This window comes from Lissotriton vulgaris, chromosome 7 (assembly GCF_964263255.1).
Source record: "Lissotriton vulgaris chromosome 7, aLisVul1.2, whole genome shotgun sequence".
NCBI lineage: Eukaryota > Metazoa > Chordata > Amphibia > Caudata > Salamandridae > Lissotriton > Lissotriton vulgaris.
Genome location: NC_141695.1, coordinates 680,301,859 through 680,328,731, shown reverse-complemented (window position 1 = coordinate 680,328,731; position 26,873 = coordinate 680,301,859). Strand labels below are relative to the sequence as shown.

At 45.4% G+C, this 26,873-nt stretch overlaps 1 protein-coding gene across 1 annotated transcript in view; it reads left to right on the top strand.

The window, feature by feature from the left end:
• Nucleotides 1-26,873, top strand: part of UTP6 (UTP6 small subunit processome component) — a 391,901-nt gene that overhangs the window by 73,506 nt on the left and 291,522 nt on the right. The window contains exons 5-7 of the mRNA XM_086930881.1: nucleotides 22,230-22,277; nucleotides 22,731-22,794; nucleotides 23,675-23,793. Coding sequence (XP_086787007.1) covers nucleotides 22,230-22,277; nucleotides 22,731-22,794; nucleotides 23,675-23,793 — 231 coding nt within the window. The remainder of the gene's footprint in view (nucleotides 1-22,229; nucleotides 22,278-22,730; nucleotides 22,795-23,674; nucleotides 23,794-26,873) is intronic.

Genomic DNA, 26,873 nt, shown 5'->3' with positions numbered 1-26,873 from the left:
GCCAACTGCTTTCACAATTTGTTTTAGTCCTGAAAGAATGTGTTTTACCCAAGAAAAAAGTTATGACGTGTTCATTGTTGACCGAATCATACAGTTTTCTTTCATAACTGTCTGCGATGCACCGCGGTTGCACTGTTCTGATCTATTTTAGGCTCCTCTTTTAACAGTGCTTAGCCCAAAATAGCCTAGTGTTAACTTTTAGAGGTTACAAGTAGTTTTGGTTTGACTGAAGTGTTGCTGGGTCCCATCCACCTCATATTTGTGTGGACATCCACTGCTTCTTATGCGGGGACTTTTCCAGTTTGGTTGTCTCCTGACATGCCTTATATGTAGTTCTCAAGGATTTCTATGTGGAGAATGCAGTAGCCCTCCATTACCGTTGTAATGTGGTGATGGACCTCCTTCATGCTGAAAGATGATTCCACACATCTATGCCCATCTGAAGCGGATTGCTTGGTTATTAGGAGGCTCTATTATCTGATGTAGACATTTTCTTCTTTGCAGTGCTGATGCAGTAAGATCCTCAAAGTAGTATAGTTTTGAGTCTTTCCAGTTCAGGAGTGTGTTTCTTTTTTTTTTTTATAGCTTCTCACATCAGTTTTTAGGCATTGCCTGAGCTAGCACATGCGCTGCTCTGCGAGACTGTTAGTGGGCTTTCAAAAGTCCGACCACAGCTTTTGGGGTGACATAGAGTGTGCGGTAACACGCACAATGACGAGCAGAGGCGCCATCTGGCTTTCCTCTCTCGTCCTGGTGCGCGCACATCGCACACCACGCGCCAGCCTGCTTTTACTTTAGCTGTTGCGCACACCACTCGCATGCTTTTTTTCTGCTGCCAGACGTTTCTACCTTTCATTGTTGTTTCCTCTTTTACTTTTGCCGTCGCACGTGCGCACCACTCGCGTGCTGTTTTTTTCTGCCACACGTTTCTACCTTTCATTGTTGTTTCCTAGCCCCACCCCGTCCCTCTTCATTACTTTTCTCCTTCCTCCAATGCTCACCTTTCAACGTCTCCCCTCATCTTTCCCCTCACACTGCTTCTCCCTCTTCCTTTCACTGTTGGCACACCTCTCAGCCTTTCTCCGGTGTCATCCTCATCTCCTTTCACTCAATCTTTTTGTTGGCTTCGAGACTTTCTTCCCGCTCACTGAGCCAGTCTCATTTCACTTCTCTATACTCACTTCATTGCTCTCACCATCTTTTCACAGTTCCCTATCTCTCCCTTTATCATTGTTTCATTCCCATCTTTCTTCCTTTTGCTGCTGATTTTCTCTCTTAGCTTGTTCTTCCTTCCACCCTCTCCCTCCTTCCTCATTCATTCACTGCTGATCCTCTCTCGCCCTCTACACTTTATGCTCTTTTGTCTTCATTTTGTCACATTTTCAACATTTCATTGCTTCTTCCTAGTCCCCTTCTACTATTGTTTCTCTCTCCTCACTTTCCCGCTCCCTCTTTTTCACCTTTCACCATCTACCCCACGTTCTCCCCTCTTATTGCTCCTTCCTCTTTCACTCCTAGTCTGTCTTACATTTCACTGTTGACACACCTCTCCGCCTTTCACTGTTTCATCCTCACCCCCTTTCTCTGCCTGACTTCCCTTTACTCAGTCTTTTTTTTTTACTTAATGACTCTCTTCTCCCTCCCCACTCACCATGCCTGTCTCTCAGTTCACTCTAATCTGGCCCTCTCGAAACCGATCCTTTTCTTTCCATAAAGCCTCTCTCTATCACCCTGCCACTCTCCTCTTTACACACTCTCCCACCGGCCCATTCCTTTCCAGACAATATCCCATCTTGGTAAGAAAAAACACGTGAGGTTTCCGACAACAAAATGGAGACGTCGGTTGAGTGATACTGGAGTAAGTGAGACATGTCCAGGCCCTCCAGGGACATATTCCTGGCACCTCGGAGGAGCGGCTCCATCTTAAAGCGCGAGGGCTGTGACATGTGTTCCTTCTGTCTGAAGGGGGCTGTGCTTACTGAACGGATGTCTTTGCTTTACTGGCAGAACCTGTTAATCAAGCAAAGTGCACCACTTCATGGACATACAACCCTGGTACTGGGTGTGCTTACTATATATCGCCCCTCCCCCACCTATGAGCCTCCTGCGCAGCCCCAGGGGCGCCGGGAGGTCAGCAGTGGCCCTGTCTGCCCTGGGAGTGGAATCCCTGGGCTCATGTTCCAGGCTGATCACGTTACAAGTATTGATTGAAAGGAGGCAGCTATAAAGAAAAGGACATGATAGAGAGAAGAGTGCATAAATGTAAGAACAAGACCAGGTGTGGCTTTTGTTAGAGGAAGTGTTTGGTAATAGTTGGGCTGCTTTGTGTCTGTTGCCTCAAGCTGTCATAGGAAGAAAATCCCAAAATGAGCAACAATTTGAGCAATATGGTAGATGGGAGTAGGATCTTTTATTTGTTTATTTATTTATATCATGCACAATTAATTAAAAATCATTACATAAAAGATGTCGGAGAGAAAGAACAACAATGAAAGTACTGCATTTAGGTATCTTTGAATACATTAAAATGAGGAGCTTTTTAAATTTTTTATAAATGGGTGATATTTGTGGTCTGTCAAACGAAGCGCTTTCTCTGTGTGCGCTCAGCCTGTGTGTTTAGGTTTCGCCTGGCGAACAGCGTTTCGGGCAGGCGAAATCTTTTGTTAGAACAGTTGTTGGCTTTGCACCGCCTCTCTGTTCCATTGGCTATCTCCATAAATGGAGGTTAGCCGTTGGAACAGAGAGGCGTCCGTCATTGTCCGAGGCGATTCGTGGGCGTTCCGTAAATTTTTTTCCTCTCCGCCCCCTTGCGATCGTCATTGCTTCAGTGGGCGGTGTATTTTTGTTTTTGTTTTTAGAGGTTTGTTTTGGGCATTTCTTTGAAGATGGCGCCCGGTGGAGAGGGATTTCAGCCCCTGCTCTGTATCCCGCAGGAGTGAGCTCTGCCCGTAATGCTTGTTTTTTTGTCGTCACCGGCCCTGGGGACCCCCGCACCAGAGTAAGGACCGCTCTCAGACCATCGATCCGTCAGAGTGGAGGGGACGGGCAGAGCAAACTCTCCCTGCGGTCCTGGACTGGCCCTTCCGTGAGCGCTGAGCAGTCTCGGTTCAAATATGGATGGGGCGGCCGCGGGGGGCGAGGATCACTCAAGGACGGCACAAGAGCACATGCCTGTATGCACCGGGATCAGTGGGGCCTTGGCTTCCGCGCCTGTGGGCGCCTGATCCGAGGGTGAGACCCACGCGAAACAGCTCTTCCTAGCACGAGACAACCCTCGTCTTATTCCGAAACAACTCCCACATATTCCATAACTATCCATCCCGATTTGAACTCCCCCTTAGCCATTGGGTCGAATCTTTTATCTATCCCAAGGAGACCCTTGACCCCATCCTGTCCCAGCCGGGAGTGGGTGAGTGCCAGGCCTCTGCTGGGATGAGCATCAAATACTGGGCTTCAATCACAGAGCGTAGACCAAGATCACACAGCTCTTAGCCAGCGCTGGTATGTGTGCAGGCACTGCCCTCCAGTGCTGCGCATTCCAGCACCGGTCAAACGCCACAGCACCCAATATCTCTCCTTGTGCTGTTGCAATATCTGCCGGCTGGGAAAGGACCACTCACAGTAACGGTCACGTCAGGTCACTCGTGGGTGGCCCTCACATGCAGTTAGCAGTGACTGTGCAGCTGCTCAGATAGGAAGAAGCCAATGCACACTTTGAACATAAGTGTAGATTTAAAGAGTCAAAGAAAAACAAACTAGACCAGACACCTTACCGGGCCTGGGTTCAAAGCCCGAAACCCATTCACTCAGCCTGGACCCCTTCAAAAACGGCATGAACGGCCCGAGCCTCCGCCGCCTCATTTGACAAAACTCAACCAAGATGGATGGATTGCTGAATGGATGTGTGTGTTAATGATGCGTCTGACACAGAGCAAACCTTGAATTGTCAGTAGGTACGCCTTTTTTTTTTTTTTACAGAGAGTGAATTTAGCAGTTAAATTGACTGGGATCTCGCAATTAGATCAACTGGAGACGCCAAGAATTCTAACGCGAGTCTCCTGGACTGTTTGTTCCCATTCGCCTCCCAAATGTTGGGAATCCTCATAAACAAAGACATCAACAGGTCTGGTGGGAAAGGAAACGTAGCATTGTTATGTCGACTTTCGTGTGCCCATGTTTTTGTTTGTTTCACAGTTTTATATAGAGCTCACTCTCGCCCTGCGGTCCGATTTTGTGTGTGCCTATGTTGCCTGCTTGCGGTCCGGTTTTGTGTGTGCCTCTGTTCCCTTCTTGTCATCCGGTTTTGTGTGTGTGTGTGTGGGTGCAAATGCAATAGGTGTCGCATTTGCGAGAGATTAGGCTATTGGCTTTGTAAATGACAATGCCATTTATTTATGTTTTCAAAGCCAACATATAAATAAAAATGTTGTCATTTACAATGCCAATATCTCTAACTTTTCCAAAGGCGAAACCGTTGCATTGTAAATGCTTGTTTTTCTTTACCTCTTGTTTCGCCCTGGATTTAAATGGAGATGGTTATAGTCGGGAAGACCTGTTATACCTCTGTATTTTTAGGTCTCGCGACCTATCAATGCGCGCAAGCGCATTGAGCGGAGCGAGAATTCAAGTGCTCGAAATCCTCGTCAAACCAAGGGCTTCTTGGTGCGGTTTTCATTAAGTTCACGTGAATCACGTGACCAAACAAGCACGCGCATTCACGGCAGCACAGCACATCAAAGGGCTTCGCCCAGCGTGCGCTCTGCGGCTTCTCCTCCCCTAATTAATCATGGCTGGCCGGCCGTACTTTCAGTTTCCCCGCCGCTCTCTCTTAGTGGCCTCACATGTTTCACATTCCATGCTGGGCTGGGAGCAGATAACCTCAGCTTTGGCGAACAGCAGCTTCAAATAAGCCTCATGGGCTGAGACTCTGCAAAAAAACATGCTAAAAGCCTTCGGCGACTCCCCAAGGACTCACAAAAGTAAACATTACCACTGGGAGTGATTGAAGGGATGCAGACAGAGCCAATTTTGGGCCATCTTTCAGCCAAATGCACGGCTTTGGGAGAAAACTGTTTTTTCCACTCCTCCAACATGAAAATGCTGCAATAGCTTGCTTGAAACTGCCTTCTAGCTTCACTCTCAGAGCCCACCATGTGAAAACTGATTTCACGTCCCCTTTAATGTGTGCTGTGATCGCAGGTTCAGGGTAAGGAGCCCATCAGGAGACGGAAACACCCTTCGAGTGCTCAAGATTCCCAAGCAAAGCCCTTTTATAAATGATGGAGCTGCTGATCCATTCATCACTGGAACTCCGGCCACAAGGACACTGTTGATGCGTGTGCAGGGCTAGGAAGCAACTCACGCGCATCTTACCATGCTGCATTAGTACAACCACCTGTGTGTGGATGCATCGGAGCGCTAAGGGCTCTACAGAGATACATCAGGATGCTGCTGTTCTAATCACCATCAAACGTGGAAACAGGACCAGAATGATCATGTTAATGCGCTAAGAACAGTTTAATCAGGTGGCTCCTCACTGCCCATCCTGAAGGTGGTCTAATAACTCTCATACAGTAAGAATGACGCTGCGAAAATCAGAGAGCAGCTGTAATATTACAGAGCCTATCACATAGGAGCGGTTGTTGTTGCATGCAAACATGAAGGCGAGCGGCATTCACGGTCAGAAATTCATTCAGGTTTATTTGGAAATCTGCGGTGCGACTCAAACATCTCAAGAGAGACATCCAGACTACTGAATTTGCACTATAAACGCACTATAGACAAATGTGCATCTTGATATACAGATGTATACTCCTCCCTAGACACTGCACACATACACGATTTTGCGGCCACATCTGAAGCCGTGTAAGAGAAGCAAGCAATACGGATAGAGCGCAGGGTACAGAGGTGTGAAAACTGAGTCTTTTCAAATTCCAGCAAGAGTCTGTCTGGTGCGGGGAGCGGCCTTGGCCAAAAAGCTAACTCTGTGTCTATTATACGAAGCAACACTGTGGCTGGACTACCAATCCCAAAGAAAAGTTTCAGAAAGAAGGGTGAAAGTTAGTTGTGTGTAATTTTTGTTGACAGATTGAGCCTGCATGAAAGCAGGGAATGGGGAAGATGCAGTCACCATCTAACACTCAAAAGCAAGACCAGCGGCGCAGTGTATGAACCCTTCTCCGACACAACACGAACCAGGCTGCTCCTGTGCGGCTCACCATCACCAAACATCACTGGGCCCAGGTGAGACAACTACGAAAAGATACATGTTCGGAGGCGCTATATAAATGCGATTATAAACTGCAGACGGATGCATAGTACACCTTTTATGCAGGAACAAAAGCCATAATGGCTGCACACTGTCACCAGAAACCAACACGCAACAAGCATTTCTGCATCTCGGTGCATGCACTTGAAAACCTAACCGAGGCCAAAATTGAGGATCTGCAAATCCCACTTCGAGCACTGGGGTCCAGGGTTCAACAGTACATGTTTATGTCGGTCACGTCCTCACAATTCCATGTCAATGTGACACAGGGCAACTGCTGTTCGCAAGGCCAAGGAGAACAAATATGGAAATGCTTGTGTCGGTATGACATGTACCCACATACTAGGCCCCCGGACCAACAGGAGTCCCAAACGTCCACCATTGGGGTATCTCTTGGACTGATATCCATCCATCCACTCACTTTGACACGCGTCGCAGTGAATGAGGATCGCTAAAGGCTCTCCATAGCGCGCGCCTCCTGCAAATACCGACAGAGGGGAATATCAGGGGTCACTACTGACTCACCCCCCAATCGAACACACTAAAACCCCTTCCGTTCTTTCTACAGGAGGGAGGGCACATTTCCTGTACTTAACCGGAATTGTACTCCCTAGCACGTGCCCCTGCACAAACAAAGTACAACAAGCAGCAACAGACCTAGAAACATCCAGAGGGAATACAACCAACTGCTCGGGGGGCGAGGGGAACGGGGTGCCTTGAAAGTATTTAGGAAAGATAAATACTGTGTGAAGTAATTATTTGCTTAGATGATGCTGAGCGTAAAACAACAATAATCAGTTAAAACTGGTCAGTATTTGAGGCCTACAGCATGGGCAGCAGATTCACTGCTGAGCATTAGAATAGTTCATTCTCTCTTCATTCTCTCGTGTACCTCCCTTTACTTCTCTCCTTTGCTCCTGTCCCTAGATGCTTATTCTCACTCTCCAGTTCTCTTTTTGCCTATCACTCACTGTTCCTCTTTCTCTCTTCCCTTTCTCCCAGTCTCCTTTCTTTTGTTGTTCTCACTTCCTAGCATTGCTTTCTTCCCCGCTCTCCAAGCTTCTTTTGCAGTCCTTCTTTCTGCTGCTCCATGCCTCTTTCTGCATTGATGTCAAGTGCTCCCTGACAGGTGAGACACATGCAGACAGTCCTGTTATCTTTCACCCAATAGAACATGTGTTTAAAGGCCTATTCCTGCAGCGGAAAATACAAAACTACAGAGTGCTATAATGAGTCTGAAGGTGTCAGATAGCACTCCTTTGTTTTGTGAGCTATTATACAATTTACAAGCATGCCTAATACAGATGTTAGTTGTGTTTTTATAGCGCCATCAGTGGATATATGGCACTAGGCATGTCTATTGTATGCCCCTCTCTTGTTGAGATAATGCTCGAGTTTAGTTTGATTTACATTGAAGCATGTCTTTCTGAAAGATTGTGCACACTATTGCAGTGCCAGAATAAAACGTATCAATTATGGAGCTTTACCGCTCACATCTTCTCTACTCCTACCCCCCCTCCAAGAGAGCCTCCCTTCAGATACAACCCCGTCGCGTATTGTGAGTGCCTATCTCGTTCTTTGACCTGGATTTTTTTAAAGGCGTTGACCATCTGCCAAGAGCCTTCATTTCATGTCAACACAGAGTCCGTCTGCCCTTCTCGCTTTATTATGGAAGTAATCCTTCCTGTTCCTCTGATTATTATACTGTATCTAACTATGGAATCCTACCATTTAAGGTTTTTTTCAGGTTGGAAAGGGTACTCTATTTTCACCCAGCAAGTATTACCCCACAAATTGGAGTTTGAATATCTCGGATTGAAAACGGAAAAAACAATTTACAAGTAGTGTCTACTTTTTTAGGTCTCGCTGAGCCAGCGCGCTAACACAACCAAACACACATACAACCCCCCACACACACACACAACCCCACACACATACAACCCCACACACATCACCCCCACACACACACAACCCTCCACTCACACAATCCCACACACATACAACCCCACACACACACACACACCCACACACACACAACCACACACACACCCACAACCACACACACAACCACACACACACACACAACCACACACATACAACCACACACACACAACCACACACACACAACCCCACAACCAAACACACACAACCCCACAACCACACACACAACCCCACACACACACACAACCCCAAACACAACACACACAACCCCACACACACAACCCCACACACGCAACCCCACACACACAACCCCACACACACAACCCCACACACACACAACCACACAACCACACAACCACACACACAACCACACACACAACCACACACACAACCACACACACAACCACAACTGCACACAGAACCACAACCACACACAACCATCTATCTATCTATCTATCTATCTATCTATCTAGCTATCACCGTCACTCTATCTATCTATCGCCCTCACTATCTATCTGTCTATCGCCCTTTATCTATCTATCGCACCCCACTCTAACAATGTATCTATCTATCTATCGCACTCACTCTATCGCCCTCACACAATCTATCTATCTATCTATCTATCTATCTATCTATCTATCTATCTCCCTCATTCTATCTATCTATCTATCACCCTCATTCTATCTATCTTTGCCCTCTCTATCTATCTATCGCCCTCACTCTATCTATCTATCGCCCTCACTCTATCTATCGCATCACCACAGCATCACTCAGCACCACCACAGAATCACTCAGGGGCACCACAACATCACTATACGCTACCACAGCATTACTGAACGCCACAGCATCACTAGTCGCCACCACAACATCAGTCAGCGCCACCACAGCACAGCATCAATCTGTGCAACCATTCAACAAGAACTGGTTCAAATATGTTCTCTCAATGTTTCAAGCTTTATTACAAATGTCACAAAAAGATGTTAATATTTCATTTCTGTTCTTGGATTTTCGTCACAATAAAATACAATGAACATAATCTACACAAAAGTTAAAGCTATTGCCATTATAAATTACAATAACATTTATTTAAGTATTGATTATTTAAAACAATTAAAAGCCATTGTTATTTGTACTATTAATACATCTAAGTCACGTAAATACAACACATATTGCATTACAAATGCTATAGGTTTCACATTTGCGAAAGTAAAAACTATTGGCATTGTAAATGACAAAGCTATTAATTTCGGTATTTTCAAAAACAACACTTGAATAAAATATTTGTCATTTACAATACCAATAGCTCAAACTTTCCTAATGCGAGACCTATTGCATTGCAAATGCTTGTTATTTGTGACATCATCTCTTTTCTGGGCATGCTTGTAGTCAAGACGTATCTTTGAAACAAGCCCTATTTCTTATTGAAATTCAACTGAATGTTTATGGTGGCGGCCATATTGAAACATCTTCGAAACAAGCCCTATTTCTTATTGAAATTGATCTGAATGTTTATGGTGGCGGCCATATTGAAACATCCTCGAAACAAGCCCTATGTCCCGTAGAAAGTGACCCGAGGATTTCCGGTGGCGGCCATTTTAAGTGATCGGGCAGATCTTCATTGGAAAACATTATTGGAGATCGTTTCTTCGATAAAACGATCGTGATTTTACGAACTTTATTTATTTTTAGAGGAACATTCAAATCTGAGAAGAGAAGAGAGCAACTGATATTTTCTTCGTTTTTGGCAATATGTGGAACTGAACAAATTCAAGGGAATTCAAGGGAATAAGGATTCAACGACTTTTCTGGTTTGTTATTTTGATCTGTTTTTTAAATATTATTTATTGTTTTAGTTTGTTATTTTATTAACTTACGTTTTCTTGTAGGTACGTTGTATTATTCTATTTCCTCAATGTGTTTATTACTCATCATTATGGGTGATCAATCGATGTCTGCTCCTCCAAGTTTTCTTCCTACTCAGGTGATCCAGCAATTCCTTGGAAAGATTGGAAGAAATTATTTCTGACTTATATTTTAGCAACAGGAGCTGATAAATATGGACCCATACGAAAGCAAGCTATTTTACTTCATCATCTTGGAGTTGCGGGGCGTCGATTATATGAGAATCCCCCTGAGATTTCTTTGGGAATGGGAGATGGGCAACCGATTAATCTCTACGAAATATCATTGAAAATGTTAGAATTATGTTTTACTACCAAGGTAAATGTGGTCCTAGAGAGACATAAATTTTTTTGTCGTAGGCAAAAAATTGATGAAGATGTTGGTACCTATGTTGCTGCATTAAGGGGTCTGTCACTAACATGTCAATTTGAAAATTTAGCAGATTCTCTTATTCGAGAACAAATTGTAAGATGCACCAACAATAAGAGAATACAAGAGAAATTACTTATTAAAGATCCATCTTTAGAGGAAGCAATTCAAATTGCTAAAGGTTTAGAACACACCCAAATGTGGATTAAGAGAATTGAGGTTTTTAGTGATTCATTAACCAAAGATCAAACTAATAAAAGTTGTGAAGTGCAAGCCTATATTGATGAAACTAAAGTAGTTAAACAAGCGGGGAAATATTCTATAAAAAATCCTGTCAAATCTGACTGATCTGTTGGTAGTAATAATATGTCAAAATTTGACATGAGAATTGTTATATGGCTGAGATACCCGCCACCCCCTCTCAACACAATCCCCAAGAATTGGGAAACCGGAAACAGTTCTGAACTTTTGGAAGGCGGGAGGGAGTTACCCTCCCGGCCGTATTTATTAAAATATGAAACAAAATCAAAACATTAAAATAACAGTTTCATATCATGTACAATTTCATATCCACATTACGATGTTTGGCTAACCTTAACACATATCTAATACAAAGGTTCTCCTAGCCGATACTAACATCCTTACAAATGCATTTCAAATTGAAATTGTACATCCTAACGTTAAGGGCCAACGGCAAGGTCGTAACCGGTGTCAGATCCCTAAACCAGAACTCCCCCCTCACTTGTGAGGGGCGGCCGCACAGAGGACTGCACCTCATGTGCCATACCAATTTCCCTTGTCTTGACGGGGGCCCCTGTTAACTCGACGCCATGTACGTGGTCGTCCGAGGACTCGTGTGAGGTGTCTAGAAGGTAGCGTAGACCCCCCCTCCCCACCCTACACAACTTACCACATCTGCCGTCGCAGATGTCCTGGCCCCGGGAAATTCCCAGGAGGGGCCCGTAGCCCCTTCTATCCAGGGAGGGGCCTTGACCGCCTTCCCTTTCCTTTAGGCGTCCCGTCCTTTAGAAGGGACCGCCTCCCCGTTGAGGGGCCAATGGCCACCTCCCCCCGGGCGCTCCCATCCGTAATGGGTGACGCCCCCCCCAAGGGATCTTCCAATGACTGCTCACCGATCATGACCTTACCGCCCGACCAAACAATAAATGCGACAAGACTAATGACTAAAGAGAAAGGACATTCCTACTAAAACAGATCAAGTATCAACCCTCTAAAACATCTAAAACATTACTAATCACTCTGATGAAAGTCTTTAATAAAGCATACTGCACAGAGTTATCCACTTTATTGCAACCGAATCACAAACTTTATTCAAAAACAACCTGCAAGAAAAAAAACAACTGCTACGTAAAATGACTTTATACCACGACAACTTGCTGTCTTCAGGGGATGGTGGGTGGGTTCAAAATTGGCTCTTCGTTCCGTCTCGAGCTCACGTGCAGCGAGGAGGTGCAGCTTCAGAGCACAGGAACAAGAGGATGCTTCCTTGGCTTGTTGCTCCTTTTATTCTTCTCTGGGCGGGCGTAAACCCGCCTCCTCCCGCCTCCAGGGGCGTGGCGGACGGCTTCAGTGTCTAGGACAACCCACTCTTGGGCGGGAAAAAGCGCGCCCCGGCTACGCCGCTTCGGGCATACCAGCCGAGACGCGCCTCCCGCCCAAAATGGCTTCCCGGGGGGATCGGGGTACTCCACCATACGTTCGGGGGGACCGAGTGGTCGCCCCTTTCCATATGGCTGAGATACCCGCCACCCCCTCTCAACACAATCCCCAAGAATTGGGAAACCGGAAACAGTTCTGAACTTTTGGAAGGCGGGAGGGAGTTACCCTCCCGGCCGTATTTATTAAAATATGAAACAAAATCAAAACATTAAAATAACAGTTTCATATCATGTACAATTTCATATCCACATTACGATGTTTGGCTAACCTTAACACATATCTAATACAAAGGTTCTCCTAGCCGATACTAACATCCTTACAAATGCATTTCAAATTGAAATTGTACATCCTAACGTTAAGGGCCAACGGCAAGGTCGTAACCGGTGTCAGATCCCTAAACCAGAACTCCCCCCTCACTTGTGAGGGGCGGCCGCACAGAGGACTGCACCTCATGTGCCATACCAATTTCCCTTGTCTTGACGGGGGCCCCTGTTAACTCGACGCCATGTACGTGGTCGTCCGAGGACTCGTGTGAGGTGTCTAGAAGGTAGCGTAGACCCCCCTCCCCACCCTACACAACTTACCACATCTGCCGTCGCAGATGTCCTGGCCTCGGGAAATTCCCAGGAGGGGCCCGTAGCCCCTCCTATCCAGGGAGGGGCCTTGACCGCCTTCCCTTTCCTTTAGGCGTCCCGTCCTTTAGAAGGGACCGCCTCCCCGTTGAGGGGCCAATGGCCACCTCCCCCCGGGCGCTCCCATCCGTAATGGGTGACGCTCCCCCCTAGGGATCTTCCAATGACTGCTCACCGATCATGACCTTACCGCCACAGGCCGGATAGTTGACCGGCTATCCGGACCCCCCCAAAACTCCTACCTAAAGGTCATGCTGTAAACTCCTCAACCAGGCTACGAAGTCTCCTATGAGTAAAGAATTCCCCACCCGGGACAAATGGACCCCATCCTCTAGATACATATTGTCCCCCCTGATACAACCATGAGGAATCGAATGCAATGTACTGGTACGGAACAGTCTACCCAACTTGTTATTCACCTTTTTCACAGAATGATTTATAGCAGACACTGAATTAGCCCCCCGCCATACCTTTCGTGGAATCATATGGGACCATGCAATCGTGCACCCTGGAACTCTTCTCGCCAACCAACTTACTGTGGATAGTATCGCCTCGAGAAGTAGTCGTCTACCAGTGGTCACCAAATCATTGCCCCCAAGATGTACTATGAGTATAGATGGCGGTGACCTTGTCCGCCCTAACAAACCCTCGAGAAACTGTAGAAACTGGTCAATACAGAGCCCGCCCCTTCCGTAGAAGGTCACCCTGTACCCGTATTCCCCAGCTGTGTGAATCATGTCACCTGCTTTGAATACGTCCGCGGCACGCCTCACGTATGAGTGGCCCACGACCCACACCACTCTTTCCGCAGCCGGTGATCTCTGACCGCTGATTCCCAGGTGTCGGGTCGACTGCACAGTCCGCCCCGCCTCGTAGGTTTGCGAAACTGTAACCAAACAAAGACAAGAAGCGTGAGTACATGATATCAGCTTCACAACATGTGCAACCGCACATACCTTTTGTAACAATTCGAGGACCAACGCCCCAACTGTTTCACTTTTTCCACACTCAGACCCCTGGCTGTAGCCTCTGTAGCAGCCCCTATCCGGAAGGAATGAGTCCCAAACTCTCTCGGGTTCAAGCCCGCGGCTGAAATTGCCATTGCAAACACCCGCTGGAACTGAAACCTCGTCAGTGGGGTGGCATCTGCGTGCCTCAGCAATGTCCCCCCCCATGATGCCGCCCTCTGCGCCAAATATTGCTCAACGCATGCCACCGGGCACATGGGAGATCCGGGAATCCGCTGGACTACTACACTGTCCCCGATCGCCCCCTGATCGGTCTTGGACCTGACAAACGAGACAATCATCGTCTCCCCTTTTACTTGAATGTGCTCTCGGCACAAACCCCCCCCCCCCCCCCGTATCCTGCTTGTTTCTCGCCACCAGTTCGCTTACCCGCATAGCCCCATATAATGCTAATGCAAAAGCGGCCCGGAATAACACTGTTTCCGACTGGGATGAACATGTTGCAGGGAGTACGGACAGTAACAGGGCCAACCTATCCAGACCTATCGGGTGCCTTTCATCTACTCTGCGACCCTCAAGGCGTTGCCACCCCGCAGCGCTTTCTGTACTACGAAAGACGCTGTAGGATCCTTGATACCATGGGCCCGTGCCATGAAGGAAATGGCGGCCCGATGCCTCTGGGCCGTAGCCACCGATTTGCCTGCCCTGCGTAATGACAGTAAAAATTCTATGACAAATTCCTCCTGGCCCCAAAACTCCCTCCTAGCAGAACCCAAAAAGGACCAATAGGAACGGAACGCCCCTTCATATGCCTTCCTTGTCCTGGGTGCTAAACTCTCTCCCACGAGGTTTTGTAGTTCGGGGCACCGAGAGACCAGAGAGCTTCGGGAAATGGTGCCGCCACCGGGTCCGCTGTGGGCAGAAAACCCCAGAAGGCCTGCATACGGAAACGAGAAAGCGCATCAGCAGCCTGATTCAGCACCCCTGGCACATGCCTTGCTCTAAAGAGCACGTTCAATTGCATACATAGTAAAACAATTTCCTTGAGCAACCTCAGGATCCACTTGCATCGTGCTGCCTGACTATTGATACACTCGACCACGGTCATATTATCAGACCAGAACACCACAGAGTGATCCCTAAACCCCTCAGCCACCAGAATAGGGAACAGTTCGAGAAAAGCAATGTTACTTGTAAGTCCACACTCGTGCCACCATGACGGCCATGTTTGCGCCGACCAGTGATTGCCAAATATGGCGCCAAAACCTATACTCCCCGCCGAATCTGTCCACAGCCCCAGCTCTTCGGAGGACACCGCCGGCTTGGTCCAGACAACCCGACCATTGAAGTCCGCCAGGAATGCCAACCAAATGCGCATGTCCTGGCGAATCTCAGCCGAGAGCCTAGTGCGGTGGTGCCCTTCTCTAAGACCGACCATGGCTTGTGCAATCGAGCGGGAAAAGGGGCGGGCCATTGGCATTATCCTAAGGGCAAAATTCAACTGACCCACAGTCTGCTGTAATTGATGCAAGTTCACCTTAGTTTCTCTCATGCATGCCTCAAGCGAAGCCCTGAATTTCCGCACCTTTTCTTCTGGCAACCGGAAACAACCTTCCTCGGAATCGAGCTCTATTCCAAGAAACTCGAGCGAAGTTGATGGCCTCACAGTTTTGCCTGGCGCCAATGGCACACCAAACCGACTCATCAGATCACAAAATTCTTTTACAGCCTGTGCACATTCTGTGTCCCCGGCAGCCCCCAGAAACAGAAAATCGTCTAGATAATGCATTACATGCTGAAAACCCGTCATCCTCGTGAATGCCCATTGCAGGAAACAACTGAATTTTTCAAAATAAGCACAAGATATGGAACAGCCCATTGGCATACATTTATCCATGTAATAGCGCCCCTGAAACATGAAGCCCAGGAGACGCTGGTCGTCCGGGTGTACCGGGAGCAACCGGAACGCGGACTCAATGTCAGATTTAGCCATCAGCGCTCCGGGCCCCAGGCGATTCAACATGGCGACTGCATCGTCGAAGGATGCTTCCCTCACCGAACAAAGCTCTGGGTCTATTGCATCATTAACCGACAAATCCCTCGGGGCTGACAAATTATGTATCAGTCTAAACTCACCCGGGTCCTTCTTGGGGACCACTCCCAAGGGTGAACAAACAAAATTAGGAACTGGTGGCATGTTGAATGGTCCCGCCACCCGACCCCGGGCTACCTCTTTCCCAATCTTCGCTTGCACCACTGCCGTATTATGTAGGACCGATAGTTGGTTCCTACACTGTGCTTTACCCTGAAAATTCCCCACCGGGATGCGGAAACCATAAGAAAAACCGTCTCGCAACACCCCAGCGGAGACACGATCAGGGTATTCACTGAGCCAAGGAATCATTGCCATGGTATCAACTGGTGTAAAGCCGCCCCTTGGACTATGTCAGACCTGTTTGGCGCTTCCCCTACTTCCGTTATCACCCGTTTTGGCTCTGCACATGGTCTCGGGATGCGAAGACTGTCCACACCCCCCACAGTCATGCCTAAACTTGCATGACCCCTGGGGCCTCGTACACTTTCCCCTGTTAAAGTTCCAGCATACCCCTTTTTTACCTGTATTGCCGTTCGGCCTTGGGTGATGCTCATTATTTGCCCCTGTCCGAAAGGGCGCCCCGGATGGTTGGCGGGAAAACTCACCCCCGCCCCCCCCAACAATGGCACCTTTAATATGCCTGAGTTTTCCATTTTTTGCCAAGAAATGGAGTCGTAACAATCCCACGTCAGGCACGTGTCGAACTCTTTAGCCTTACGAAAAATATTGTCATAACAGAACCACTCATTGCCAACATATGTCTGAGAAAATTCCATAATACGTGACTGGTACACAGGTAACTCGGTCAACAAGTCAGGTCTCCGTTCCCCCATAATCGAAGTGAAAATTGGCTCTTCGTTCCGTCTCGAGCTCACGTGCAGCTTCACAGGAACAAGAGGATGCTTCCTTGGCTTGTTGCTCCTTTTATTCTTCTCTGGGCGGGCGTAAACCCGCCTCCTCCCGCCTCCAGGGGCGTGGCGGACGGCTTCAGTGTCTAGGACAACCCACTCTTGGGCGGGAAAAAGCGCGCCCCGGCTACGCCGCTTCGGGCATACCAGCCGAGACGCGCCTCCCGCCCAAAATGGCTTCCCGGGGGGATCGGGGTACTCCACCATACGTTCGGGGGGACCGAGTGGTCGCCCCTTTCCAAATGTTACCGTTATGGGACACCAGGCCACATCACTTCTTGCCCCAAATGTGCTGCGAGGAATGCATTATGTAGAATTTGTGGGAAAAGGGGGCATCTTGCCAAGGCATGTAGGACTAAAATTCAATCAGGACAAACTCAACCAGATCAGGTACATGAAGTGAATCATGTTTCTGATAATATGCGTGAGCTTATGTTGTGTGTTGATGGTTACAGCGACTCTACTGAGTACGATCAAATGTACAGAAATTATTTCGAATCACATTGTGACCATTCAATCCTAGATTGTGACTTAGTTAGAGAATGCACTTCCGTATTGACCAAACCTCATTGCATCATAAAATTAGACTCATATGATGTTAATATGCTTTTAGACTCAGGGAGTCTATACACTTTGTTATCCATGGAAATGTATTGTGAAGTATGGAAAGATAAAAGCGATATTAATTTGTGGAGTAAACCTGACATCAAAGTTGTAGGGTATGGTGGAAAAACCATTGACATCATTGGACTCAAATGGATGATAATATTATTTAAAGGAAAGTATATGGAAGGGTGTATTTAACTAAACAAGGTTCCAATTTATTGGATTGGCGCCATCAAAAGGATTTAAATATTATTCTTAACCCTAATGCTGAGGAACCTGTTATGTCTACTGTACATGATATTAACTCAAAATGATTTGTTTAAAAGGTTTTCGAGAGTATTTTCTGATGATCTAGGAAAATCGAAAAATTTCTCTCCCAAAATTATTTTAAAAAGAAATGCTGTTCTAGTGGTGCAAAAATTTAGGAATTTACCTTATTTAATGAGAGCCATTGCAATGTGAACTTAAAAAACTTCTAGCTCAAGGAATTATTGAACCAGTTGAAGCCTCCGAATGGTTGGCTCCAATTGTCGTAGCGCCCAAGGAGGGTAATAAAATTTGTTTGTGTGTGGACTTGCGCAATTTAAACAGAAATAGTTGGGTGGATAGGCAACCTTTGCCAAATATTTCAGAAATGTTAACAGCTATGGGTGGTGGTACTGTTTTCAGTGTGATTTACATGTCTTCAGCGAATCATCAAATAGATTTGGAAAGTGGTTCGAGACATCTCACCTCTTTTGCTACGCCGCTAGGGGCATTTCGATATTGTAGGATGCCTTTTGGCTTCGCATCCGCCTCTGCAGTATTCCAGAGGGTGATGGAAAGAATTTTTGGAGACATGAATGATGTTTTATGTTTTCAAGATAATGTCTTGATCGAGGGGAAAGATTGCATGCACTATGACATAATTTTAGATGAGATATTAAAAAGAATGGATGACAATGGACTGACTATAAAGAAAGAAAAATGTCAGTTAAAAAAGGACAGTGTGACATATCTTGGACATGAAATTTGCAAAGATGGCATTAAGCCTAAAAATTGTATTATTACTGCATTTAGAGATTCCCACTCCAAAAAATAAACATCAACTTAAGTTGTTTTTAGGGCTTGCTGAATATTGCTCAAAATTCGGGAAAGGTTTTACGGAAATTGTTGAACCACTGAGATTGCAGATGAAGAAAGGAGTTATTTTTACTTGGAATGGAAGTTGTGATAATGCATTCAACAATATAAAAAGAAGTATCATTAGTGCTCCCACTCTTGGTCATTTTAATGTTAAGGATAAGACTTTTGTTACTACTGATGCAAGTGCAGTAGGGATTGGAGCTGTTTTGACTCAGTTGAGTAATGGTGAGGAAAAGATCATTGGATTTGCTTCTAGGAGATTGCGAGATGCAGAATTATCATATTCTGTGATAGAGAGGGAAGCCTTAGCGTGTTGTTGGGGAATCAAGCACTTTAAGTATTTTGTATGGGGTCTTCCTTTTAATGTACGAACTGATCATAAGCCATTGGTTCATCTTTTCAAAGGAGGTAGGGGATTAGAAGAGAATGTTACAACTAGAATTTCCAGATGGATTTTATCCGTCCTTAATTTCAATTTTGTGGTTGAATATGTTAGAGGTCTTAGGAATGTAGTTGCAGACTATTTATCTAGAATGCCAGTCGAGAGTGTGGACAATAACATAGATGACATGATTGATGTGGTACATGATATTAAACAAGATGAATATGCTTTTAGCAAGGAGGACTGGACAAATGCTATGTTAAATGATGAAATTCTGCAACAAGTGATTACTTGTGTTTCACATGGGTGGCATCAAAGCATTATAGAAGATGTTAAATTCTGAAGTTTCTATCATGTTGAGAGTGAACTGAGTGTATGTGAAGGAAGATTAATGAGGAGATGTCAATTTGTACCACCAGGGGAAAAATTATAGGGACACTTAGGCAGAAATATGACCAAGAGAAGGGTCATATTTCCTGAGTGTACCACTGAGGGGAAAAGTTATAGGGACACTTAGGCAGAAATATGACCAAGAGAAGGGTCCGACAGTCGTATTGGTGGCCAGGGATGGATAGGGAGATTGAAGCTGCAGTAAGAGAGTGTTACGCTTGTGCTCAAGCAGATAAAACAAAGGCCATAAGGTAACCTCCACTGGTGTGTACATATTTTCCCAAACGCCCATGGGAAAGAGTGGCAATTGATTTTCTGGGGCCAATTGCTAAGCTTGGTTCTCGTAGTAAGTTTTTAATGGTCATTTTTGACTACCATTGTAAATGGTTTGTGGTAGAGAGCACAGAATTTATAAATACTGAAAGAGCTGTTGATTTTATGGAGAGGGAGTTTATGAATGAAGTGATACATAAGACACGCTGTGGGGGATAACAAAGAGAAAATGTGGTAGAGGGGTTGATAATGAGGGCAGTGACAATAATACGTTACAGTGACAGCTTTATCAGGACCTTGGACAGAACGTATGCACGGCTAAGTTCAAAATTTCTGAGTGGAACCGAGACATTTGCGGGGGCAGATAGCGGTGGTAGATAGGAGCTTGTCTGGTCTATCCTGTCTGATAAGAAGCGACGGCAATGTGTGCTTAAGAAGTCTACCACGAGAGCAGACAGGAGATGCGCGTGCACATTGCCTGTCCGGGCGCGTGCCATCTCCTGTCTCCCTTTGCTTGCAAAAGTGACTTTAGGTCTCGCCAAGGCGTAGCAGCGCATGCGCTGCATCGCTAGGCGAGACCTAAAAAGGATCTCCAGCAGATGCGTATTTGTTTTGGAAAAATCTTTCCGGGAGTTGTTAAGCCCTCAGCAGAAGTTTTGTCAAATTCCTTGCTGCTCAACCCAACATGGCAGAAGATTGTGTGCAGCAGGAGTCACCTTCCAGGGAAGGTTTGATGCAAGACCTGGTGGTAGGGCTCTAAAGGCGTGATGTAGAGGATGGCTTGCGCCCCAGAAGATCATATGCAAGCCCTGTAGCCAACTCCCGCTGCGCACAGCCAAATGTCAAGTTGGTTTCATAGCAGATTAATTTAGTATAACATCAAAAGGCCCCAAGAAATTCACTGAAAAAAGCTGATTAGAAAGAAGTTGTTTTTATGGTCATAACATCATAATGCCTTCTTTTAAAAATCCTTTGAAATAGCTAATGATGACCTCTAGTCATGAAGGTCAGAACGCCGTTGACATGTACCAGCAAACTTTGGATCTCTAATTGTGACATTATCTCGTATAAACGATAATGTGTTAAAATAATTTATGCATAAGAACTTCCAAATTATTTCCAATATGCTGCTTTACATTTACTCTCATGTGTTTCTAGCGCCATCTAAATATTTTATCACAAGCACAATTTGTTCACCTCGCACTTAGTACACAATTCCAAAAGCATGGCTGATGCTGCATTATATTCTGTGAAGCATATTTCTATGCACCTGTTGATAAAATAATCTCATTTATCAAAAACGTTTGGACTACATGTTTTTGTTTCTTGTATAATTGATTTACTCTTAAATTGTGCCCTTCTTTTGCCACACATTGAGACATTGTTGCTTGATACTATATATACACACCCAGGTTTCTCCTATGGTTTGTAATTAAAAAAAATGACAGCGGCAGCAGCTTTCCAGATGACAAAATAAGGCAGCACCTGCATAGGAAAAAAGCAAGATATCAAAAAGAAATGTAAAAAAAACTAAGAATCCTTAAGAAACTAGGCACAACCGGATCAGTGGTGATCAGCGTGCTGGATAAAAGCTTACAAGTATTGCTATGTACTGCATTCACCTGTCTTCTGTCTTAAATACTGATGACATCCATGGCTTCTCGTGCATTGGCTGCAAGAGAAGAAGAAACATGTTAGATTGGGCAGGAATTTCACAAGAAATAAGAGGCTTAATAATAGTTGATGCTCCTCACAATCAAGTGTCACTGCCCTTTATCTTTATGTGAAATGTAGATTGCAGATGAACGTGAATTTTATAAATGTGTTACCCTGGCACTGTAGCCTTCTCTATGCCTCATTGAAGATGCTTGTGTCTTTTCTTCTTATACTTTATAAACCTAGTACCCTATCCTCTCAACTAAAAGAGCAACTGCAAGCAGCTTTAGCCCCCTCCTTTGCAAACATGTAGGATCCAAGGTATGCCAAGCACCAAGGGTAAGTAAAAGGACCAGCAGGTAAAAAAACAAAGGAGTGTGGGCTACAGTGAGAACAATACTTATCCCAGTCAAGATAGCTCCAGCAGCCGTATGGGTTGAAGAGGGAAGAAACAGGCAGCAACTAGCTTGTCATGCACCCCACTGCCTAAGAGTCAGAGTGACTAGGAGAAGGAATACGGCCAGAACTGTTGGGACAGCCATGGTATTAGCCTATGACGCAGGTTGCTGAATCATTTGTTGTGATGCAGATAAAGTATCCGCTCAATACCTCATCTGAAATTAGGGTCCTGGAGAATATGAGGAGATTTTGATGTGCACAGGTTTAACTCGATATGTATGCCCTTTCCATAGGTTCTGTAAATGTGTGTGTCTATTCACAATAATATAATTTTGAATATCACATTGATTGAATATGAAGCCTGTTTAAGATGTACAGATGGCTTCAAATGCTCCAGACCGAGCTCGTGGTCTGTATGTAAGTTTCCAATGACTACCACTCACTTACAATTTTGCTAAATCGAAAGGAGAACATTTGTAGCTCTGATATTGAAAAACGGTTACCCATTTCATCATTTGTTCTCTATTGAACTGTTATTGTACTTTCGGTGCCGAGTCCTTCACTGATAATGTCACTTTTCCAGATAGGGGCAAACTTTACAAATTCAAAGCCAAACTTTTTTCTTCTGCCCACAGAACGACCTTCAGTTATGGCTGTCTCATGTGGCCTTTTGCAAAAAGTGGGTAAGCATGCAATATATCTTATGTTTTATTTTTTTGGTTTCTATTCATGAGCAGGAGTCAAACTAATTTTAAGAGTTTAGTACATATGCTAGCAGGTGTTGTGATGCATTTGGTTTATGACTGTGCATCATTGAATCTTGTAATAGACAATTACTTCGTTGTCAGGAAGATGCTATATTGACTCAGTTGCCTGTTGTATGTTATGTGGTGTGTATGCCTAGAATAAAAGTGTACTCTTTTTCATTGGTTTTTGCTAGTTTTGAGTGTGATCTATAATACGGTTTTACTAATCCTTTTCATGTGGCATAACATTGTCCCTGTGTTTGCATTTTTAGTAGTGTAGAGCTTTGTTTGTGTTGTGAGTTTTGTACATTCTCACTTAACTATAATACAAATAAATAAACTACTTTGATAAAAATGGAATAGCGTTAAAGATTACATTTTCCCTTGCAGAACTGCAAAACACAGCTGAGCAAAATATTCTCTTCAATGTTGGCAATTCATCCAGACAAGCCAGGTAATGTAAAAGCTTGTGGTGGTCATTATGTCTTTATTTTTGCTGGGATTTCTTTGTGAGTTTATCTTATTTTACCACTTTCCTAGATTAGGAGATGGTGGAGTGGCATAGCTGTGTGTTTTCACTTCACTAAAATGAAAAACAAGAAAATAACAGCCAGCTCTAAGTTATCAATCCTCGTGAGTTAGTTTTGTCCTTAGTGAGTGCTCGCGACAAGAGAGTTCAGTAGTATCATTTTCATGTAAACACTAAAACTGTGGCCTTCAAACTTTTTAAACCAAGCACTGTTATCAGCATAAGCCATCTTTTGGCCCAAGCCTAGCTCACCCCTTAGGATCACTTGAGGCCCCCTAGTTTGAAGACTCCTGCTCCAGAATAAGACCAGTCTGTGATGTGCATTATTTAATAGTAATATGAAGTCTTGAAAAATGTAAGTACATCCAAACTGTAGTCTACTTTGACACCCAGCTGTATGGCATCTCTGTCCTGTGTTGATTTTTTGTACAGAGTGCCCTCTGAAATGTATTGTGGAAGGTTTTTTATTCTTAAGTCTTGACGGGGCCATTTTACATCCATTTAAGGCATATCTTAACTGTGTTGTGTGCATGTGATGTGTTCTGTTGTAAGTGTACTGTTGGGCTAACGTTAACCAGTGGAATGTCTCATAGAAACATACAGATAGTGTTGAAAATCAAACCTAGGACAGAGTAAATCGCAGTCAGTTACTTAAATAATTTACTTCAAATGCTAGAAAAAGAAAATAAATCCCAAACTTGCCGGGGTAACATTCCAAGCTGTCTATAGATCTCTGCACCTCGGTGTTGTTTAATTTGCCTGCACCTTAATCCATGTAAATAAATTCATATGTCTCCTTTTGCAGCACTCTGGATCATGGCGGCAAAGTGGGAGATGGAGGATCGCCTGTCATCAGAGAGTGCCAGACACTTGTTTCTACGTGCTCTCCGTTTCCATCCAGAGGCTCCCAAGTTGTTTCAGGAAGTGAGTCAATGTTCAGTCCTTGAATCGGCAATTTCTTTCATTCATGTGGAATCCGTATTAAAATTCTTTGTCATTGGCATAGTACAAACCACAGTTGTGGGAGGAATGTCTCTGTCTTGGCTGAAACAAGGAGAATAGATTTTTAGGTCTTAGTACGGGATCTGTAAATCATTGTCTTTGTTGTTTTGAGTTTATCATGTTGGTACAGTTAAGCAAATGGTATTGAGGGAAATACAATGCCATTAAAGTGTACACCCTGTTTGAGCTGGTGAGAGGTTTTTTCAAAACATTCGTGCTGTCAGATGAATCAGACTTTTAGATGGAATGATGTACATTCCTAATTAAGTTGCCTGTGTATGGCGCCTGTAGGAAAGTAGGGTCTGCTTCCTATGGTTACCCCCACTTTTCGCTGTGTTTCACTGGTTTTTCGACTTTAGACTGGCTGTGGTCCTGCTAATCAGGACCTCAGCCTATCTGTTCTCTCTCTAAATGGTTACCATGTACTTTTAGAACATACCAGATTGGTTACTGGGTCACTTTTATGAGTCCCTGTATATGGTACCTTAGGTATCCAGGCCATAGGTACCCCAGAGGCCTACTGGGGGCTGAAGCATGTATTATGCCACCCCTGGTTAGCCTTCCAAAATGACACCACAGGTCTGCACTTGCAGCCTGGGTAAGGTGGTGTAAGCACCCCTTACTTAGATATAGTATACCTATATCTACCCTTATATAGACACATATTAACCTATAAGTCACTCTTATGGCAGGCCTTAACTATCCTGGAGTGCTTGGTTTTGTGTGAGAGGGTGCCCTAGCATGAGCTGAGCCCCTCTGCAGCTTGCAGAAATATCTCCTTATAGCTGTTCTATGATATAACCATACCATATACTCTTAAGTGCATTATAAACCTTGCGGTTAAATGCTAACTTTGGTTTGGCTTTATCAAAACATGTCGTGTAAGGTGTCAAATGATTTGGAATACTACCCCCCGCCAGTTATGGCGACGGAGGTTTCATTACACCCTTCCAGAGGGAAAAGACATGTACACACTGGTATACCCGGTAAAAGTTAAATAGAGCCCCAGCATCACAAAATGGATGATGCTGCCACAAACACGAGTCTGACCTCCTGCTGCTGGACGAAACTCCGGCATGGGAGGCCTGAACAATAGGTTTCCTGTCCAGTGAGGTGCTGGCACCTCCCCAGACAGGCTTTAGTGTATTGGGGAAGGGTGGGTGCATTCAGTGAATGCTTTTCATTCAGTGAATGCTTTTCAGACACTGCCTGGGGCACACAAGGTGCTCCATGCATTTCCCTGTTCAAACCAGTTGCTGGGGCACTCAGCCCCTGCTCTGGTGCAAAACTGGACAAAGGGGAAGGGGTGTAACCACCCCCTCCCCAGGTACAACCACAGGTGGGACCTTAGAGTTAGCCCAACCCCTAAACTTAGTATAAGTAAAGGAACCCAGTCCCTAGGACTTTAAATTACCCTGGACGAAACTCTGAAGAAGAATTCCTGGACCTTCCACATTTCATTTCGACTGAAAGACAGAAGAATCTCCCTTGGGGCCAAGGAATGACCCCCCCCCCCCCCCCCCCCCCTGTTCAAACAGGCACCAAAGAAGCACGAGTTCCCAGCAGAGCTGAGACCTGTAGCTGACACAAGAGACGTGGGACCGGAACTCCTGGACATCCTGCTTTTTTGCGACTGCAGCTACTTCCCGAAGTTGTGCATTGGGGTATTTGAAGCCCCTGCCCGGAGCAGCTTTTGCACCAAAGTACAGAGGCCAGCACTCCACGAGTGACCCGTGAGTCCCCTTTCGTCACCGCAGCTCGAGGCTCCTTCGCGGTTCCTAGTCCGTTGGCTAGTGGGCCCCTACGACGGACAATCCTTTGTTTCTTGAGCTTTCCTGGTTGCTCCAGACGTGTTCTGACTCCCCTCCAAAGGGTTAGTCGCTCAGACCTTGCTGGTCTGCACCGAAGCCAATCTTGCCATCTTTTGTGGGTTGCTGTGCCAAGGCTTGTTGGGTCCAATCCGGATTCTGACGCTGCAGCACTCGACATCCTTCGTGGGACAGCTCGAATCCAGCTCCTGGTCATCGTCGATGCCTCCTGGTCCTCGTGGCTGAAGAGTATAGCTTCACCTACTTCACTTGAAAGCACCTGACATCGGCTGGCATCTTCCTGTCACCATCCTGGTCACTGGCTAATGACCCAGACTCTGTCCCCTATGCTTTCAGGTTCTTCACCTCTCCGATCCACCCGGACACTTTTCCTCTGGTCGCCTACAGCATTTCTTCACAGCTCTCCATAGGAATCGACGACGAAACTCGACACCAAAAGACACCTATGCACCCGGCTTCTCTGGCTGAGGTAACACGAGTACTCTGTGCTCCTGTGGGTCTTGACTCTCGAAGTGTCCTAGTCTAAAAGGGTTCCATTGTAGTTCACCTCTTAATCTTTAAAATTGTAACTTGTTCGTTCTCCATAGAAAGTCAATGGTGATTCACGGCTGTGTTTAGACACTGCACGCGTCCACTGTGGGTCTCCTGTGTCCCTACCTTGGGTGGATCCTGGTTGCCCCAGCGGGTCTACAGGCCCTAGGCCTGACTTCTATCCCTTACGTGGTTCTTATACCACTATTTTAGTATATGGTTTCTGAAGCCCCTAGGGCATAACGTATATTGTGAAACTTCTCTTATGCTAATTAAGTTCCTTGTATTGTACTTTTACCTCTGACCTCATAAAGAGTCCAGAGGGGTTGTGTTTAGAATAAATACATATATATTTGATATATACCTTGTGTGCTGTACTTTCATTTGATCATTCAAGAGATTATAACTGGTAAAACAACTTGCCTAACTCACCTTTAAGTCTTAGCCTGAAGGCTGCTCTCCACAGCTACCACTAGGATAGCTTTCTATAAGGTTGACTTCAAACCTCCCATCAATAAGGGTTGTTTGGACTGGTGCAAGGTGCCCACTAGAATAGTGGACATCATATGCCTGGCCAACTTCTCACAGCGCACATGCTAAGATTACGGTTATAAACACTTTGATACTTAACTATGTTGCATG